The following is a 20,386-nucleotide window of genomic DNA, read 5'->3' as shown; positions in this document are numbered from 1 at the left end:
TGTGAGGATACAATGTAGTATGCATTTCTACTTCCAGACAAAGATGGACTTTCAATGAAACTGTTCACTATATCTTGACAATAGGATGTTGGACTCTCTGCCATTGTCCATGCCCGCAATGATGGACATATGACTGTGTATGAAGAGCTGTATTTTAGTAATGATATAGAGGAACTAGGTGGGAGGGAGGGAATCAGGGAGGGGATAAGGGAAATGCCAGGAGCCTATGGAACTGTATCATAAAATGATAATAATAATAAAATGTAAAAAAAATAATTATGGGAGCTCTAGAAAGGCACAGAAAGAGAAGCTGTATTTAAAATGTATTCAATGAAATAATAAAGGAAAACTTCCAAAAAATATATTATATTACTTCTCGGCCTTTTGGCTAAGATCAAGTGTAAAAAAATATATTATATGGCCCATCTGGGCCCTGTGGCGTGGCCTAGCGGCTGAAGTTCTTGCCTTGGACACGCCGGGATCCCATGTGGGTGCCGGTTCTAATCCCGGCAGCTCTGCTTCCCACCCAGCTCCCTGCTTGTGGCCTGGGAGAGCAGTGTAGGATGGCCCAGGATCTTGGGACCCTGCACCTGTGTGGGCGACCTGGAGGAGGTTCCTGGATCCTGGCTTTGGATCAGCACAGCACTGGCTGTTGCGCTCACTTGGGGAGTGAATCATCAGACGGAAGATCTTTCTGTCTTCCTCTCTGTATATCTGACTTTGCAATACAAATAAATCTTTAAAAATATATAAGATTTATTTTATTTTTATTTATATATATTATATAGCCAATCAAGCAAAATGCAGATTGAGGGACAGGTGTTTATCCTAGCAGTTAGGATGCAGAGATGGGTACTTGGGTTGAACACCTATTCTTGTCTGTGTTTTCAGCTTGCAGCCAGCAGACCCTGGGAACCAGTGAGTGAGGATTCATTTTTTTTTCCTGTAAAGATTTTTTTTTATTAAAGATTTATTTATTTTTATTACAAAGTCAGATATACAGAGGAGAGATAGAGAGGAAGATCTTCCGTCCGATGATTCACTCCCCAAGTGAGCGCAAGGGCTGGTGCTGTGCCGATCTGTAGCCAGGAACCAGGAACCTCTTTCCGGATCTCCCACGCAGGTGCAGGGTCCCAAAGCTTTGGGCCGTCCTTGCCTGCTTTCCCAGGCCACAAGCAGGGAGCTGGATGGGAAGCAGGGCTGCTGGATTAGCACTGGCGCCCATATGGGATCCTGGTGTGTTCAAGGCGAGGACTTTAGCCGCTAGGCCACGCCACAGGGCCCCCTCTGAAGATTTTATTATTATTTAAAAAACTTATTGGAAAGTGAGATATACAGAGAGGAAGATCTTCTGTCTGATGATCACTCCCCAAGGGGCCACAGCGGTCAGAGCTGGGCTAAATTCTGAGATAGGAGCCAGGAGCTTGCTCCAGGTCTCCCACACGGATGCAGGGTCCCAAGGCTTTGGGCTGTCCTCGACTGCTTTCCCAGGACACAGGCAGGGAGCTGGATAAGTGGGGCAGCTGGAACACAAACTGGCACCCATATGGGATCCCAGCGTGTGCAAGGTGAGGACTTTAACTGTCAGGCTACCACGGCGGGCTCTAAAGATTTTTATTGGAAAGGCAGCTCAGATTTATGGAGAGGATAGATTAGGACCTTCCATCTGCTGGTTCACTCTCATGTGGGTGCAGGGTCCCAAGGTTTTGGACCATCCTCTTCTGGTCTCTCAGGCCATGAGAGGGGAGTTGGATTGGAAGTGGAGCAGATATAACACAAAACAGTGCCCATATGGGATATTGGTGCTTGCAAGGTGGGGATTCAGCCACTGATCCATCGTGCCAGGCGTGAGGACTCAAGTATTTGACTTCCTGCTACAGACACGGGAAATTTATCAGTGGGTAGGAGCTCTTTCTCTCATCAATTAAAATACATAAATTATATGAAAACGCAGACCCAGAGTGTATGAGAAATGGCATTGTGATTGCAGGTATGGTGTTTCCACACACTGGAGATCCAATGAGAGTAAGACGGAATAGGCCTGGGGTGGCTCCAGCACAGGCTCTGGGCCTTGAATCCACAACAGTGAGGCCAAGCAAAGCTCATCCAGGTCCTGCCAACAGTCATCATGGGAAGCACTTCTCCGAGCAGCGGCATGGAGGGAGAGGGGTCTGGGAAAGAGCTGGTCTCTTTCTGCTTGTTGCCATCCAGAGAGGAATCTGACAGTCTTCAGACTGTGGGTTTCAAAATCATTAGGATATAACATGAGACCACAGATGGTTTTTGAGACCTTTTGATAATAACTATGGATGTTTAGAAAGCTGGAGGGCAGTGAAGGCAGAAGGTTTCTCCCAGGCCCTAACTGGACCAAACTCCTCACGGGGCTCAGGGCAGAGCTAAAATAACAGACACATGCTCACACCTCAACATCCACACACAACACCACAGGGAGACATAATTGATAAAGGATATAATGTAAATATTGACAGTATAAAAATTTAAAAAATGATGGAAAACTCAAGAAAAGCCAAATGGCACATGGCCAAATACTATACAGATTGTCTTCTAGAAAGAAAAAATTTTAATAAACAGAATATAAACCGGATTTTTTTACTTTATCCAAAATTTGTAGGTACGAATGCTTCTAAGTTTGACCAGAAGGTCTATATTTTGGTCCACTATGTTACTAGAGTCCCTCCAGGATCCAGTTTGGTTTGATACCAGAAGGTGATAACAGAATTCACCTTGAAAACCTGTCCATCTATGACAGATTTTCATTTTTGTTCTTTTTTAATTCATTTGTATTGGAAAGTCAGACATACAGAGGAGAGACAGAAAAGGAGCCCTTCTGTCCGATGATTCACTCCCCAAGTGGCCACAACAGCCAGCGCTGTGCCAATCTGAAGCCAGGAACCCGGAACCTCTTCTGGGTCTCCCACACGGGTGCAGGGTCCCAAGGCTTTGGGCCGTCCTCGACTGCTTTCCCAGGCCACAAACAGGGAGCTACACGGGAAGTAGGGCTGCTGGGATTAAAACCAGCACCCATATGGGATCCTGGAGCATGCAAGGTGAGGGCTTTAGCCACTAGGCTACCATGCCAGGCCCTCATTTTTTTTTCTTAGCTTAGAGTTTCTCAACTTTAACCTCATGACTTTAGGTTTAATACAGGCAAATTACTTATTTATATTTGTATAAGATCATACAAAAACTCCACAATAAATAATGACAAGACTATGCAAAATCATTAGCTTCTGTTTGTAATACAGAAAATACATGTTACTTCTGGATACAAAAAAATGACAGGGAAGAATGAAGACATTTACAGTGGCTGCTTCTGGCAGTCAGCCTTGGCAAATCAATAACCAGCAGCTCTTTCAGAAAGTGAAGGCAGGTTTTAATGTGTAGATAAAGAATGTCTTCAATAGTTTAAAAAAATAGAAACTCTAAAAAAGCTCGTGACTCATATACAAAAGCAGCTGAGCGCAGGGCTGAAAGTCAGAATTTGGGTTAGCACCACCAGCAAAGCACAGGATCCTGCTGGCTCGGCCTCCGCCCGTGCTCAGAATGCAGGCTCGAATGCTGTACATATCATTTACAGTCAGGACAAAGGGCTTCAGAAGCAGGCTCTAGTGGGTGAGTCTGGAGTCCCAAGAGGCGCCAAGTAGTTGTTTACAAAGGTTAGGTAGCAATCCAGATCACATGTTCCGACGATATAATAAATCCCGGGTTGCCCTGTCAACCTTTTGCTGGTAGTCCTCCAATTTGTCAAGTATTTTCTGGGACAGCTGGAAGAGAAATATACAGAATATCTTAGAGCCCAAGTCAGATTGAAGCTATTATTATTATCACTTCACCAACCAGACTCTTCACTACTCTGCTTCATGCATTCAATAGTGACATCAGCTCTGGGACTTGGATGATAAAATCAGACTTTCCTATTGCATGTAATACTTCAGTCTGGTTTGTTTCTTTCCTTCCTCTCTCCCTCCTGCCCTTTCTTCTTCTTCTTTTTTTTTTTTTTTTTTAAAGATTTATTCATTTTATGACAGCCAGATATACACAGAGGAGGAGAGACAGAGAGGAAGATCTTCCGTCCGATGATTCACTCCCCAAGTGAGCCGCAACGGGCCGATGCGCGCCGATCCGATGCCGGGAACCAGGAACCTCTTCCGGGTCTCCCACGCGGGTGCAGTGTCCCAATGCATTGGGCCGTCCTCGACTGCTTTCCCAGGCCACAAGCAGGGAGCTGGATGGGAAGTGGAGCTGCCGGGATTAGAACCGGCACCCATATGGGATCCCAGGGCTTTCAAGGCGAGGACTTTAGCCGCTAGGCCACGCCGCCGGGCCCTTCTTCTTTTTTTTTTTAACTTATTTATTTATTGGAAAGTCAGATATAGAGAGAATGAGATACAGAGAGGAAGATCTTCCATTCGCTGATTAACTCTCCAAGCGGCTGCAACAGCTGGTGCTGAGCTGAGCCAGGAGCTTCTTCCTGGTCTTTCTTGTGGGTGCAGGGTCCCAAGGCTTTGGGCCACCCTCCATTGCTTTCCCAGGCCATAAGGACAGAGGTGGATTGGAAGTGGACTAACTGGAACACGAACCAGCACTCAAACAGGATGCCAGCACCACAAGGTAGAATGCTAGTGTGCTGTGCCACTGTCAGTCCCATCAATACCAGTATTTAAAATAAAAGCATTACTATCTCTTTTCCAGCAACAGATAAGTCACAGCCCATGTCCCACAGTGACAAGCAGCTGGGATTTTCCAATTTTGGCTCTGGTGTCTGACTCCAGCTTTCTGCTCCTGCAGACCTGGGATGGCAATGGTGATGGCGCTGACAGTGAGGTTCCTGCTACCTTAGCAGGAGACCTGAACTGAGCTCCCAGGTTTCTGGCTCCAGCCTGGCACAAACCTAACTATCACCAGGCATTTGGGGCAATCAAACAGTGGGTGGGAGCCCTCTCACTTACATAGAAATTAAACAAAGCATCCCTTAGGGGCCGGTGCATTAGCTCAACTGGCTAATCCTCCACCTCCAAATGCAGCAAGCCATAAGGGCACTGGTTCGTGTCCCAGCTGCTCCGCTTTGCATCCAGCTCTGCTTGTACCTGAGAAGGCATCGGGGGATCGCCCAAAGCACTGGGACCCTGCACTTGGGTGGGGGACCTGAAGCAAGCTCTTGGTTTTGGATCAGCTCACCTTTGGCTGTTGCAGTCATCTGAGGAGTGAACCAGCAGATGGAAGCTCTTTTTCTAATAAAACAGTTCAGGAAGAAAAATATGCAAAAGTATCGGGCACTTATATTTTGATTCAGTAACTTTTGAAATCCTGTTTAGTGAGCTCTAGTAACGGCTTGTACAGATAATCCATCTAACTGGTAAACAGATAAGGGGCTCCTTTCCTGCAGCTAAGCACAGGCTACTGCATGAATCCCAGGAAACATCCACAAGTGCTGACTTTACTCAGGAGCTGGTAACTGTATTCCAAGCCCCCCTCCCATCTGGCCACCTGTTCTTAACTGGAAACCTCCTATGTCTAAAGGGGACAGGGAGGGAATAGGTAACAGGCTATAAGTGGCTTTCTCTGTGCTAAACTCCTGAGAGCTGGAGAGGAGGCTGTGAGGTACCATGGCCAGCGCAGTGGCGTACAGAAGGACTTGCAGCGGGCTTACTCACCGCCATGTTGTGACTGTTGGCACTGTTCTCGCCCAGAGCCTGGAGAAGCTGGTCAATGGAAGAGTAAGGCAGCCACACCATCGGGGCTGTTGCAGAGAGTGGAAACTGGAAGGGAAACTCGGTTGTTGAAACCAAAACAAAACAAACCTGAAAGGGGCACTGCTTCTGGGTAGCTGTACTTGTGGGCCTCTGTAACAGAAAATGCTTAGTCCTGTCTTGTAAGAAAAAGTTGCATGTGTACAAGCAGTCACACGCACAAGCACATCTGGGTCCTCCCTTTTCTCTTTTCAACTGGGGAAATTGTTCCCTCCCTGGCTAAATCAAATACATTTTGAAATTCATGTCATCTCTTATAGAAAGTACTCAACATAACATCTTGAATTGTTAATGACAGTATTTCCATTCTGAAACTGACTGTGAATTCAAACTATCTGAAAAAAAAAAAATTAGGAAAAGTTCTGAGTATTTTCCTGAGAGTTGAAGTGCTTGCCTCTGCAGCTAACCAAACCTGTTTAAACTTGGTTCTTTTATTACAATTGGAGTCTACTTCCTCATGAAGAGGAGGAGGAGGAGGATTAAAGCAGCCCCTTAAATGGCTTAGCATATTTCCTGCATATATACATCATTATTTTTATTTGCCTCCCTCCAAATACTCACTAAAGCCAGGTTATTTTAATGGAGACAATAAAATATATTCCCATTTTAAAAACAGGAAACCATATTACTTCTTGGCCTTTTGGCTAAGATCAAGTGTAAACAGGAAACTAGACTCTAAGAGTGCCAACATTTAGTTGTATAACCAGACAGTGAAGGGCAGACACACTCATTTACCATTCAATTTCTGCCAGACCCTCACCTTGGTGTGTTAATCCAGAAGAAAAAGAAAACATCTACATAGACTTACCTCAATTCCAAAGTATTGATGGCCTTTGCCCAGGACAGCATCCACATATTCTGAGACTAAGTCCACTGCTTCTTCTAAAAGGTCATAGTTTAAATACAGACGAAGCAGCTCAGCGGCGTCCACTTTCTGTAACAAGTAAGTGATTAGGGCCTGACGCCGTGGCCTAGAGGATAAAAGCGCTGGGATCCCATATGGGCGCCGGTTCTAATCCCGGCAGCTCCACTTCCCTTCCAGCTCCCTGCTTGTGGCCTGGGAAAGCAGTTAAGGACGGCCCAAAGCCTTGGGACCCTGCACCTGCGTGGGAGACCTGGAGGAAGTTCCTGGTTCCTGGCTTCGGATCGGCACGGATCGGCACGCATCGGCCGTTGCGGCTCACTTGGGGAGTGAATCATCGGACGGAAGATCTTCCTCTCTGTCTCTCCTCCTCTCTGTATATCTGACTTTGTAATAAAAATAAATCTTTAAAAAAAAAAAAAAAGAATGTCAGTGACATAAACAATTATTTCACTGTTTCACTGCTTAAAAAATGCTTATCTTTTCAGCTACCTGAAAGACAAATCTCCACTGGTTCATTCAACAAATGCCTGCAAGAGCCAGGCTCTTATAACTCCATCTGCGTCTCCCATGGGTTGCAGGGCCCCTGGTGAGCCCTCATCCACCGCTTCCTGTAATACAGGGAGCTGTATCAGAGGCTGAAGAGCTGGAAACTGAACCATCGCTCCCAAAGGGAGGCACATGTCCCAAGCTGCTGTTTAGCCCACTGTGCCACAATTACTGCCCCTTCATCACTTCCTTTTCAGCCGTACCAGAACATTATTTAGTGATACAGTGGGCTCACACTCTCTTCCTGGAATACCACTTACCTTGTAACTATTTATGAGCCAATTAGGCAGAGGCACTCCATGAGATAAAAGCTTGTTGATTACACAGTGGTGATACAAATTATTCTGGACTTGGTATTTTTCTAGGTAATTTGATAATAGTTGCCAGGCTTCATCAGTAGCACTGAAAAAGAACAGATGAGCTTCAAATTCTTAATAGTACCATAACTGATTATTCCTAATTTAGCTAAAAGGTACCTATCATTAGGGTCAATGTGACTTAGGGGAACACTATTTTATTATAAGATTTATTTATTTTTATTGGAAAGAGAGGAGGAGAGACAGAGAGGAAGATCTTTCATCTGATGGTTCATTCCCCAAGTGGCTGCAATGGCTGGAACTGAGCCAATCCAAAGCCAGGAGCCAGGAGTTCTTCCAGGTCTCCCACGCGTGTGCAGGCTCCCAAGGTTTTGGGCCATCCTCAGCTGCTTTCCCAGGCCATAAGCTGAATGGGAAGCGGGGCCGCTGGGATTAGAACCGGTGCCTATATGGGATCCCGGCGCTTGCAAGGCAAGGACTTTAACCACCAGGCTTTCGTGCTGGGCCCAGGGAACACTATTAGAAACCAGATAACTGGGGCCCAACATGGTAGTTTAGCGGCTAGAGTCCTTGCCTTGCACACCTGGGATCCCATGTGGGATACCTCCTTGTGGCCTGGGAAATCAGTTGAGGACAGTTCAAGGTCTTAGGACCCTATACCCGCATGGGAGACCCAGAAGAGGCTCTGGGATCCTGGCTTCAGATTGGCTCAGCTCCAGCCATTGCAGCTGCTTGGGGAGTGAATCAACAGATGGAAGATGTTTCTGTCTCTCCACCTCGGTATATCTAACTTTCAAATAAAAATAAATAAATCTTAAAAAAAGAGTTAATTGGATTTTTGTGTTTTGTTCCTACTTAATCACATATTTATTTTGACTATATACAATTTATCTTTCTTTTATGACTTCTAAAAAAAGGAAACTGGCTCAGATCACTGGTTTCAAAGCTGAACTACCACTGGGGTATGCGTAAATTCTGAATTAGAAGACTAGGGTAGTATCTCAACCTGTGTGGGTTTTGTGTTTTTCTCATTTCTTTGGCAGGTGGAGTGGAAATTTAGAGATCTTCCATGTGCTGGTTCATTCTTCCAATGTCTGCAAGGGCCAGAGCTGGGCTAGGCTGAAGCCAGCAGCAGAGCACTCCAGCAGGTCTCCCACATGAGTGGTAGGGACCCAAGTACTTAGGCCTTTACTGCCTTCCAGGAGCATGAGCTGAGAGCTGGAGTGTGAGAGCAGACTCCAGCTGGAGGCACTCTGAGCAGCAGCTGACCCTGGGCGCTGAGGCACCACCCCAGCGTCTGTTTTAACACAGGATTCTGATGTGATCATTTAGGGCTTGAAAACTAGTATTAGTGAATTTCTGTTATGGTCTGTGTTTTCCTTTATGGGAAAAGTAATTCTTCATGCAACAGTGTTGGGAGAAAATCTAGTGACAATCAGGGATTATGATAATAGTGCTGTCATTACAGGAATATGTTCATTGTTGTGGAGTGAATGATTACAAAAGCACGCTTGGCCCTCCTGCCCTTCTTGCCCTTCTGCCTTCTGCAAAGGGATGTCACAGTAACAAGGCCCTGCCTCTTCCCAGCCTCCCCATCCAGGAGTCAAATCAACCTGTATCGTTTACAGGACAAAGCAAATTCACAGAGCAAAGCTTACTGAGGGTCACAGTTGTCATAGGAATATCCTGAAGAAACGGATGCACATGCAGAGGACACTCATTGTGTATACTGGGAAAGCAGGTGGAGAGAGGATCTGAAGGTGTGATAGACCGAGGGGCTGATGTGGCAGACCACTAACGAGCAGCCAGAGCCGTGCTACAAGAGGACGGTGGGAGGACAAACATGCAAGGAGTGGGGGAAAAGACCATCACTCTGAACCAAGTAAACCTGGACCCTGTACCACCAATGGCTCATACTGGAGGTCTGTCACCTGTTTTTGCCTTTTTTTTTTTAATTGGAAAGGCAGATTTACAGAGGGGGGAAGGTCTTCCATCTGCTGGTTCACTTTCCCAAATGGCTACAATGCTGGAGCTGAGCAATCCGAAGCCAGAAGCCAGAAGACACTTCTGGGTCTCCCACATAGGTGCAGGGTCCCAAGGCTTTGGGCCTTCCTTGACTGCTTTCCCAGGACACAAGCAGGGAGCTGGACGGGAGGTGGAGCAGCTGGGACACGAACGAGTGCCCATGTGGGATCCCAGCACTTGCTAGGTGAGGCTTTAGCCACTGGGCCACCATGCTGGGCCTAACACTTGGCTCGGGCTCCTGCTACCCAGCTGGGTGATCTGTATTGAGTTTCTGGCTTCCAGTTGTGGCCTAATGACCAAGAGCCCTCAGTCACTTGAATAATAAATCACTTAAAAAGAAAGAAAAAGAACAAAATTATTTGTATAGGACAATTTAACCAAAGAAAGCTAAAGGGGAGGCACTTTGGTACAATAGATTAAGCTGCTACTTTTGAAAAGAACAAAAACATTCACTCTGCGTTTCAAATAAATCAATCTTAAAAACAAAAAGAAAAAAAGCTATCATTTTGAGCAGGTGAGCCCTCCCAAGAACCAGATGAGCACAACTACGCACCTGGACTCTTTAGTAGTGATGACAGAGGACAGCTGATTGGCTGCCAGCCAAGCCCAGGCTTCAGCTTGTGCGGCTTCTCCTCCAAACTGCAACTTGATGCATCTGCAGAGAACACGGTTTCCCACAAGTAAATCCACTGCTCAAACTCACGGCTTCATTTTGCTACTCAAATCAGAGACAGAAGACCACAATCATTCTAGTCAGCTTCCCAGTTTACTACCAGATGAACCCATGGCAATGAGCAACTGCTGACGATGTGAAAATCTAAATACATCTCCAATCCACAAACCAGCTGACATATAGTTAGGCATACAATGTGAAAAAGAAACATTTTTAATCTTTTTTAAAGATTTATTTTTATTGAAAGGCAGATCTACCCACAGGAAGAGGCAAGACGGGGAGAGAGCTTCCATCTGGTAGGTCACTCCCCAAGCGGCCACAACAGCAACAGCTGAACCGAACCAAAGCTAGCAGTCAGGAGACTTGACCAGGTCTCCCACGCGGGTGCAGGGTCCCAAGGCTTTGGGCCATCCTCGACTGCTTTCCCAGGCCACAAACAGGGAGCTGGATGGGAAGTGGAGCAGCCGGGACACGAACCAGAGCCATTAACGGATGTCAGAACTTGTAGATGGAGGATTAGCCTGATAAACCACCATGCCGGTCCCAAAAGGAATATTTTAATGAGGCCTAGAATGATGGCATAGTGGGCAAAACTACCACCTATGATGCTGGCATCCCATATGGGCGCCAGCTCAAGCTCCAGCTGCTCCACTTCTGATCCAGCTCCTGGCTAATGGCCTGGAAAGCAGAAGTCAAGTGCTGGAGTTCCTGCACTTACACAGGTCAGTGGGAAGAATCTCCTGACTTTCCAGCTTCCGCCTGGCCTAGCCCAGCCCTGGCCACAGCAGCCATTTGGAGAGTCAAAGAGCAGATGGACTCTCTACCACCATCTCTGCATCTCCCTGCTTTTCAAACAAAATAAAATCTTTTTTTTTTTTTTAAGATTTATTTATTTTATTACAAAGTCAGATATACAGAGAAGAGGAGAGACAGAGAGGAAGATCTTCCGTCCGATGTTTCACTCCCCAAGTGAGCCGCAATGGCCAGTGTGCGCCGATGCCAGAAGCCAGGAACCTCTCCCGGGTCTCCCACGCGGGTGCAGGCTCCCAAAGCTTTGGGCCGTCCTCGACTGCTTTCCCAGGCCACAAGCAGGGAGCTGGATGGGAAGTGGAGCTGCCGGGATTAGAACCGGCGCCCATATGGGATCCCGGGGCGTTCAAGGCGAGGACTTAAGCTGCTAGGCCACGCTGCAGGGCCCCTTTTTTTTTTTTAAAGATTTATTTATTTTGGGCCCGATGCGACAGTGTAATGGTTAAGGTTCTTGCCTTGAACGCGCTGGGACCCCATATGGGCATTGGTTCTGGTCCCAGCAGCTCCATTTCCCATCCAGGTCCCTGCTTGTGGCCAGGGAAAGCAGTCGACGACAGCCCAAAGCCTTGGGACTCTGCACCTGCGTGGGAGACCCGGAAAGAAGTTCCTGGCTCCTGATCGGCACAGTCTTTCCAATAACTGATTTTTTTAAGATTTATTTATTTTATTGGAAAGGTGGACAGAGAGGAGAAGAGACAGAGAGGAAGATCTTCCTTCTGATGATTCACTCCCCAGGCGGCAGCAACGGCCGGTGCTGAGCCAATCTGAAGCCAGGAGCCAGGAGCCGCTTCTGGGTCTCCCACACAGGTGCAGGGCCCCAAGGCTTTGGGCCACCCTCGACTGCTTTCCCAGGCCACAAGCAGGGAGCTGGATGGGAAGTGGGGCCGCCGAGATTAGAACCAGTGCCCACATGGGTTTCTGGCATGTGCACGGCAAGGACTTTAGCCACTATGCTTAGCTCCGGGCCAAAATAAAATCTTTGGAAAAAATAAAAATGGAGGGGAACATTTTTAAAATTAGAGGGGCAAATTAGACTGAATGGAATACACAAGTTATCTATGTAAAATCACATGCCAGAAAAATAAAACAAGACAAAACTAACGCTGGCTTGGGTTGTGCCAGAACCCCTGAGAGTTGATTCAAATCTCAACTACTCCACTTCTCATCTAGTTTCGTTTACTGCAGCTGGGAAGGCAGAAGATGGCCTCACTGTTTGGGTTGCTGCCACTCACATGGCAGATACAAGTGGAGCTCTGGACTCCTGGCTTTAGCCTGGCCCAGTCTATGGGCACTGCAGTCACCTGGGGAGCCAATGAGTACATGAAAGATCTCTCTCAGTTTCCCTTAGCAACTGCCTTTATGTGTTTACTGCATTAGTGCAGAGGCCCCAGTGCTAGGGCTACCTTCTGCTGCTTTCCCAGGCACATCAGCAGGGAGCTGTATCAGAAGCGGAGCAGACTGAACTTGAACTGGGACCTATATGGGATGCTGGCATTATCTTCTACGCAGCAACACCGGCTCCCAAATAAATTTTAATAAATAAAAGAAAATTAAGACAATAACTTTATACATACTTGAAAGCAAGTCCCTCAAAGACTGGTGTTAGGGGAAGCTTAAAAGTCTGGCACAGTGATATGGCAGTGTCAAAGAGGCCAGCCTGAACCAAGAGTGTCACCATTTCCTCTGCCGATGAACTTCCTGTAGAAACAGAAAAGGCTATTCAGTGTACTCAAGGACATATGCAAATTAGACTAGTGACTTCCCTTCATTGATGAATATCTCAGAACAACAATGTCATGCTTTATCAGCACCTAGCACACCAGCTCCATCGTCTGGTCCTAAAATGCACTGTAGTACCCACAGCCAGAAGCTGCACCTGCTGAACCTCTACCTGCGATGGTAACGGCCGACGGATCGTGCTGAGCCAAAGTAAGGCGGATGCGAGCCAAAGAACACTCCCTCTCCAGGTCTTCTAGTTCAAGGATTTCAATCTGCCGATTTGCTAGAAACCAAGAAAAGTATTTTCAAATCCATGAGGAAGTATCTACACTAGATTAATTCAACCTCTCTTATTGCTTCTAAAAAAAGGTTAACGTTTTATTTATTTGAAAGACAGAGTGACACAGAGACAGTGAGAGAAAGATCTTCTATTTGCTGGTTCATCCCCAAAAAGCAACAGTTAAGGCAGGGACAGATCAAAACCAGGGGTCCACTGTTGTCTCCTGTGTGAGTGGCAGGAGCCTTGGTGCTTGGGCTATTTCTCTCTGCTTTCCCAGGTCCATTACCAGGGAACTGGATAGGAAATAGAGCTGCTAGACTTGAACCAGTGCTTCCACGGAACCTGGTGTCACAGGCAACAGCTACTGTCCCGTCATTTTCTTTTAAAGATTAAGTAAGACTTTGCAAAGGCATGGAGAAAAGGAAAAAAATGACTCGATAAAAGGCAACCTAAGTAGCATCCTGCTTGACCTGTAAAACTGAGTCATAATAAAACACTAATAACACAAGTTACTTTATACCAGTAAGAAAGGAACCTGCTCATGGTGAGAATGGCAGAATGAAAAGTGTCCAAAACCAAGAGTACAGGCTCTTTGTGAAAGACTCTCAGGCACATGTGGTAACGTAAAAGGAATAGGTTTTTACAAAGTATGGCATCAAGCCAGAAGGCAACAGAACATCAGTTTTTTAAGAGCTCTTGTTTCTCATACTTCTGTACAACATTATTAAATTTCCTTTGAGAGACAAAACATGTAGGAGAACATGCTCCTCCCATCTGCTGATTCACTCTCTGTCTTACACTTGGGTGGCAGGAATCCGATTACTTGAGCTATCGCCACTGCCCCTGAGGGTCTGCCTGAGCAAGCAGCATGGCAATACCGGGGTGGGTGTCTGAATGGCTAGACCTCATAACTGTCCGGCAGACATTCCAGAAGGCAGTCACACAACCTTTAGCAGGTTAGGATGTGAAAAACTTTAAAAATTATAACTTTTTCTTTTACAATGTTAGAGAAGGTATATTTATTTGGTACACAGCAAAGTAGTAATATGTAATGTTAGAGTGTAACTAGTGCTAATTACATGTCACATGTAAAGTCCAGCCAAGGGCCAGCCTGTGACCTCGGCTCACCTGGGGCGGCCGTGCATTCTCCATCATGATTCCTCTTGGGAGACGCTCCCGGGCGATCATACTGAGGAGACAAACCAGTGATTAATGGTGAACATTAGTGATTTATTTTACTACCATTTACTTCAATTCACATCTTTCCTGCTTGAATTCTCAACAGAAATGATTTTTATTTAAACTAGCACAGTTTGTCTTACAAGATCCTACAATTATCAAAAAAATGGAGTTGTTTGCCAAGCTGACTCACTTAGCTATAAACATGTCACTGAGTCTAAGGACATGGATATACCTACCAGAGCTGTTCTCTGCTGACAACCCTGGGCAATGACTTAGGAAATGTACAAACTATTTCACAGAAGTAGCTGGGCATATGTGACCCTGGCACAAAAGGAAACACTACTGCTATATGTCCTTTACGACAATGACTGCAGTTTAAATTAACCAACACAACTGAAATCAAAGCAGCTACCACGTGCAGCACCTTCTGTAGGCCACCCATTATTTTTCACTCTAAGCAATCTACTCACATGACAGTAAATTTCATTTACTGTTGTCTAAAGGTAGGAATTATCCCTCTTGTATGCAGGAGGATAAAGGATTAGCAAAATACTAACAACACATTCATAGTGAGATTTGCTTAATTTGTCCAAAATCACTTGTAATACTTTGGTCGGGACAAAGCCTGGATCCAAGAATTCAACTCAGGTCCCCTACCATATGCAGTAGTTCTCAGGGTTTGCCTAAGCAGGAAACAGAAGTCGGGAGGCGCCAGAGCCTAGTGTGAAACCAGGCACTTGGACACGGGATACAGCTGTCTTAGCAGCCAAGCCAAGAGCCCAGGCTGAAATCACAGTTTTAAAGGGGCCAGACCATACAGTCTAAATGATCTTTAATTCCAGGACGGAACGTTCTCATACCACTGCGCCAGATGCTGGCTGCACAATCCACGCATACTCTGGACGAATCAGCCGTAAACAATTAATGGCAGCCAGGTAGCAGTTGCCTTGCTTCTCGAGTCCCCGAAGAGTTCGAACCTCTCTGCCAAGACGCATTCCATATTCAAACATCACCGTGCCAGCTGTAAGGCAACAGGACACTGGACGTCAGGACTTCACAAATATGTTCTCTAGAGATACACATACCAAATATTAAATCATCTTTGTAAAGATTTATTTATTTGAAAGCCAGAGCACCAAACAAGGAGGAAGAAAGAGAGAAGGGAGGGGAAAGAAAAGAATTTTTCCATCTGCCGTTTGACTCTCCCAAATGGTCCCAACAGCTAGGTCTGGGCAGGCTGAAGCCAAAAGCTTCATCTGGGTCCCCCACCTGGGTGGCTGGGTTCCACTGCTTTCTTAGGTGTGTTATCAGGCAGCAAAGAAATGAAGCAGCCAGGACTCCAAGCTGCACTTTGACATGGATGCTGGGGTCATGAAAATTGTGGTTTAACCTGCTATGCCATAAAGCCAGCCTCAACAGCAAAATTTGAAATAAAACAAAAAGCAAAAAATGTGTTGAAAAGGATGTGAAGAGACTGGAACCCTGTGTATTGGCATTGGGAATGTAAAATGGTCCCACAGCTATAGTAAACAGTAAGATGGTTCCTCAAAAAATTACAAAACAAACCCCATATGATCCAGTAATTCTTCTAATTATTGATTTGTTTCCAAAAGAAAGGAAAGCAGGGTCTTGAAGAGATATTTGTTTAATCATATACATACAGAGCAGCATTACAACAGTCAAAACTCAGAAGCCTTCATTGTCCACCAATGGACGGAGAGCAAAACGTGGTACAGATACAATGGAATATTACTCAGCCATAAGGAAGGGAAAAACACACATGGGAACGAAATGTAGCATAGAATTGAGGGCTGTGGTGCCTGGCCCAGCAGTTACGACGTGGCTGGCTCCCTGCTCTCCCCAACTCCAGGCCGTGGCCACTATTTTACTTCCTTCTATATGAATTCACTTGCTAGAATCATGTAGTATTTGTCTTTTCTCACTGCTTATTTCACTCCATGTAATGCCTTCAAAGTTCAACCAGTGGATGGAGGATCTCTGTTCTCCTTCTCTAATTCTGCCTTTCTAATAAAAATAAATTAATCTTAAAAAACAAAACTAAACAAAAAAGAAAGAAAAGCAGCATCAGCACAGCCTTGTTCCAAAAAAGCTAGAACAACACAAACATTGTTAAACTGGTCCTAACAAAGCTGATACAATGGGTGATAACTGTATCAGCCAACAATGAGAAGCTTCTCTACATTTACCATCTTGCAGGAGTCAAGAAAACAAAGAAGAAAGCATGTTTTCCTACTTAGGAACATAAGAATATGGCTACAAATGAACTCTATCCAGGCGCCAGCATTGCGGCATAAAAGGGAAGTCTGTTGCTTGCGATGCTAACATCCCACCCAGGACACAGGTTTGTGTCCTGACTGCTCATTTCTGATCTGGTTCCTTGCTAATAGCCTGGGAAAAGCCCAGCTTTGGGGTCTGGCTCTGGCCTGTCCGCGGGGTGGCCCTCTGGGGGCGGGGGGCTGTCAATCAGCTGATGGAGATCTTCTGTCTCTTTGCTTCGTGTGCTTCTCCTCCTCTCTGACTTTCAAATGAATAAATACATGTTTAATACTTAGCAGTCATGATGCTCTTACAAATTACTTAAAAGAAAAAATTTTCTCCACTCTGCCCCATAAAAACCAGCAAGAAATTGAATAAAAAACACTGGGTAAAAATGATAGGAAAAATATTAGGTGTTTCAAAGAGAAACTAAAATGATTATCTTATACAGTATGGTCTGGAAACAAATTTGCATTCCTTTCATTTTAGCTATACAAATAAAATGAAGAGGCATTCTATAAAAATGCCTGATCATTATTCTTCAGATGGAAAAAATCTGTCTTCCCCTCTGTTGCTCTTTCAAATCAATAAATAGAATAAATTCTAAAAAATAAACAGAAGAATTAAATGTGCAATGCATGAACCTAGATCACAGTAAAGGCAATACGGAGCAGTGTGCTATAAAAAACATGATGATGACTAGCAAAATCCCGATATAAGCAGTACATTAAGTAAAAGCATGTTACTGAAATTTTAATTTAGTAAATGAATTAGACATATTGTTACTCTGACAACTATATGAAAATATCAAGAAGAGATGTCTGAAACATTTTTGTTATGATATCTGCAATTTATTCTCAATAGATCAGTGAAGATAAGTCAATAAAATAAAAGATAATGAGAAGGAGGAATGAAAGAGCAGTAAGGAGAAACTAAAATAAGTAAATTTAGGCTAAGGGTATTATATAGTTATATGTTCAGAGGATAGACTTTTCAATTAAGAAGTTTAAGAAGGGAGTCAGCACTGTGATGTGATGGGTGAAGCTGCACTACCAGCTTCCCATTTAGGCACCACTTTGTGTCCAGGCTGCTCCTCTTCCAATCCAGCTTCTTGCTAATGGCCTACAACAGGCAGCAGCCACTCCCGATTCACGTAGGGGACCAGAGGAAGCTTCTGGCTTGACGTCAGCCTGGTCCAATGCTGGCCGCCACAGACATCCGGGGAGTCAAACAGTGGATGGAAGATCTCTCTACCCACCTATCTCTCTGGAATTCTTTCAAAATAAGTAAATCTTCATGAAGTTCACTAGGATACCATTTGATAACTATGGAATGTCCAATCTATACCTCTTTTTAAGCATTTTACCCAAAACTGAAGGAAGATTCAAGCTAGCTTATGAGGAACACCATCTACCATATCCAGATGATGAAGCAAAGTGCTGCAAGAATCGACAAAAGCAAGAGTGTCAAATGCAAAATGGCATAGGAATTGAAAATCATTTATTTTCTTCCGTCCAATGATTCACTCCCCAAGTGAGCCTTGCATGTGTCAGGACCCCATATGGGTGCCAGTTCACATCCTGGCCGCTCGACTTCCCATCCAGCTCCCTACTTGTGGCCTGGGAAAGCAGTTGAGGACAGCCAGAGGCTCAGGGACCCTGTAGCCATGTGGGGGACCTGGAAGAAGCTCCTGGCTCCAGGCTCCTGATCGACTCAGCTCTAGCCATTGTAGCTGCTTGGGGAGTAAATCAGAGGATGGAAGAGTTTTCTCCCTGTACTTTCTTTTCTTTAAATGAACAGAAGATACACCCGGAATAGATTCCCTGGAAATGCCTTGGGACTGTTCCATAATGGGAGTAAGTACATATATTTCAAGGCTTATAGATAAATCTTTAGGAGGGTGAAACTAATTAAACTAATTTTGTTTTCAGACGTAATAAAAAAAATCGCGTTAAGATAAATGCACAATATTTTTGTAGCCTGCAAGTTCACCAGCTTGCCTCCAGCCAAGACAGGCCCGTGGCTCACCCTTGCGGTAGTTGTGCCGGTAGATGTGAAAGGCATAGAGAAGCTCATAGTAGTTGTGAGTCATGAGGTCCACCGCTCTCGCGCGGGATTCAATGATTCCCACGACCTAACGGAGACACAAACAGGTGGCGGTTAGCAGCCAGCACAGCCACCACCAGAGTTGTCCTGAGCATCAGTGGGTAAGTAAAATTACTTCATTATGCAGATTGACATAGGGAAACTCCACAAGGTCCTGCAGCTGCGAGCGTTCACAAAGAACCACCACCAGTTGTCGCAAACAATCTAACTGCCTGAAAGTAAAGAAAGAAGATGTTGGGTAAGCTATCTTGGCATGTGAAGAGGGGCTGCTAAATTGCCTTCCCTCCACGAGGACTGGGAGATTACCTGCTGGCATCAGGAATCTGGGTTAAGGCCTCATATGCTTGGCTGTTGTGACCCAAATCCAAATGATGCTTGAAAATGCATGTCCTTAAGGTGGCCTACACGTCAGATTTAAATCAAATGTAAAAAAGCGCAACCGAGAGTAAAATCCACATCCACAACAAATGTCAACTAAAACAACTAAATTATAGTTCGTTCTTACTTGACTTTTCCAGTCATCACCTGCTTCAGTTATTGCTGATGTAGCCAACTGAATAACCAGCTCAGGCAAACCAATAACATCTAGTAGACGTAAAACCTAAGAGCAAACAAGAAAAAATTCCATCAAAATTAATAATAGTAATGTCAAAAACTGAATTATGTTTGTTTTTGAAAGATCTGTTTTTTTTTTAAAAGATTTATTTATTTTTATTACAAAGTCAGATATACAGAGAGGAGAGACAGAGAGAAAGATCTTCCGTTCGATGATTCACTCCCCAACTAAGTGCAACGGCTGGTGCTGCGCCGATCTGAAGCTGGGAACCAGGAACCTCTTCTGGGTCTCCCACGCGGGTGCAGGGTCCCAAACCATTGGGCCGTCCTCGACTGCTTTCCCAGGCCACAATCAGGGAGCTGGATGGGAAGTGGAGCTACTGGGATTAGAACCGGCGCCCATATGGGATCCCAGGGCATTCAAGGTGAGGACTTTAGCTGCTAGGCTGGGCCCAGATTTGGTTTTTTTTTGAAAGCCAGATTTTTGCATCTGGCATGGTAGCCTAGTGACCAAAGTCCTTGCTTCCATGTCCTGGGATCCTATATGGGCACCAGTTCGTGTCCCGGCTGCTCCACTTACCATCCAGTTTTGTCTATGGCTTGGGAAAGCAGTCAGGAACGTGCCAAAAGCCTTTGAACCCTGCACCCACGTGGGAGACCCGGAAGAAACTCTTTACTCCTGGCTTCAGATCAGCTCAGCTCCGGTTGTTGTGGCCACTTGGGGAGTGAGCCAGCATAGATGGAAGACCTTTTTCTCTGTCTCTCCTCTTCGTATATCTGGGTCTTTGTATACCCTCTGCACTTGAAAATGCAGAGGAGCTTGGTCAAGGTCACACAGTGGGCAGATTGGGATTTAATTTTAGCCTCTGGTCTTTGGAGCCTACCAGTCTATGTTTCCAGTCAATCTCGTACCAAGATGAACATTTCCTATTGTATCCTTGTGATCTGCTGTAGTCTTAAAAAACAAAAATACAGCCAGAACTTTATAGTATGATTTTTTGTGTGTACATTTGCCTGCTCTTGTTTGTAAAACCAGTCTACTTTATTACATGCAGTATTCATTTCATTGCTGTGGTGTTATTTATTTATTTATTTTTTCAACAGAGAGCAAATTTTTCATCTGTTGGTTCACTCCCCAAAAGGCTACAACAGCCAGGGCTGTACCAGGCTAAGCCAACAAGCCCAGAACTCCATTTGGGTTTCCCAAACGGGTAGCAGGAGCCCAAGCACTTGGGCCAGTCTCTGCTGCTTTCCAGAACA

The 20,386-nt window shown here is 45.2% G+C and overlaps 1 protein-coding gene across 2 annotated transcripts in view; it reads right to left on the bottom strand.

The window, feature by feature from the left end:
• Nucleotides 1-3,292: 3,292 nt before the first annotated feature.
• Nucleotides 3,293-20,386, bottom strand: part of NUP160 (nucleoporin 160) — a 51,278-nt gene continuing 34,184 nt past the window's right edge. For both annotated transcript variants that reach the window (XM_058663026.1, XM_004585324.4), the window contains exons 24-36: nt 19,077-19,172; nt 18,878-18,972; nt 18,687-18,783; nt 18,494-18,599; nt 15,049-15,209; nt 14,135-14,195; nt 12,899-13,009; nt 12,582-12,705; nt 10,078-10,179; nt 7,443-7,584; nt 6,580-6,705; nt 5,676-5,780; nt 3,293-3,785 (exon numbers count right to left, since the gene is read on the bottom strand). In XM_058663026.1, the coding sequence (XP_058519009.1) occupies nt 3,696-3,785; nt 5,676-5,780; nt 6,580-6,705; nt 7,443-7,584; nt 10,078-10,179; nt 12,582-12,705; nt 12,899-13,009; nt 14,135-14,195; nt 15,049-15,209; nt 18,494-18,599; nt 18,687-18,783; nt 18,878-18,972; nt 19,077-19,172 (1,416 nt within the window). In that variant the 3' untranslated portion in view covers nt 3,293-3,695. The remainder of the gene's footprint in view (nt 3,786-5,675; nt 5,781-6,579; nt 6,706-7,442; nt 7,585-10,077; nt 10,180-12,581; nt 12,706-12,898; nt 13,010-14,134; nt 14,196-15,048; nt 15,210-18,493; nt 18,600-18,686; nt 18,784-18,877; nt 18,973-19,076; nt 19,173-20,386) is intronic.

This window comes from Ochotona princeps, chromosome 4 (assembly GCF_030435755.1).
Source record: "Ochotona princeps isolate mOchPri1 chromosome 4, mOchPri1.hap1, whole genome shotgun sequence".
Taxonomy (NCBI): Eukaryota; Metazoa; Chordata; class Mammalia; order Lagomorpha; family Ochotonidae; genus Ochotona; species Ochotona princeps.
This window is presented reverse-complemented; position numbering and strand designations above follow the sequence as displayed.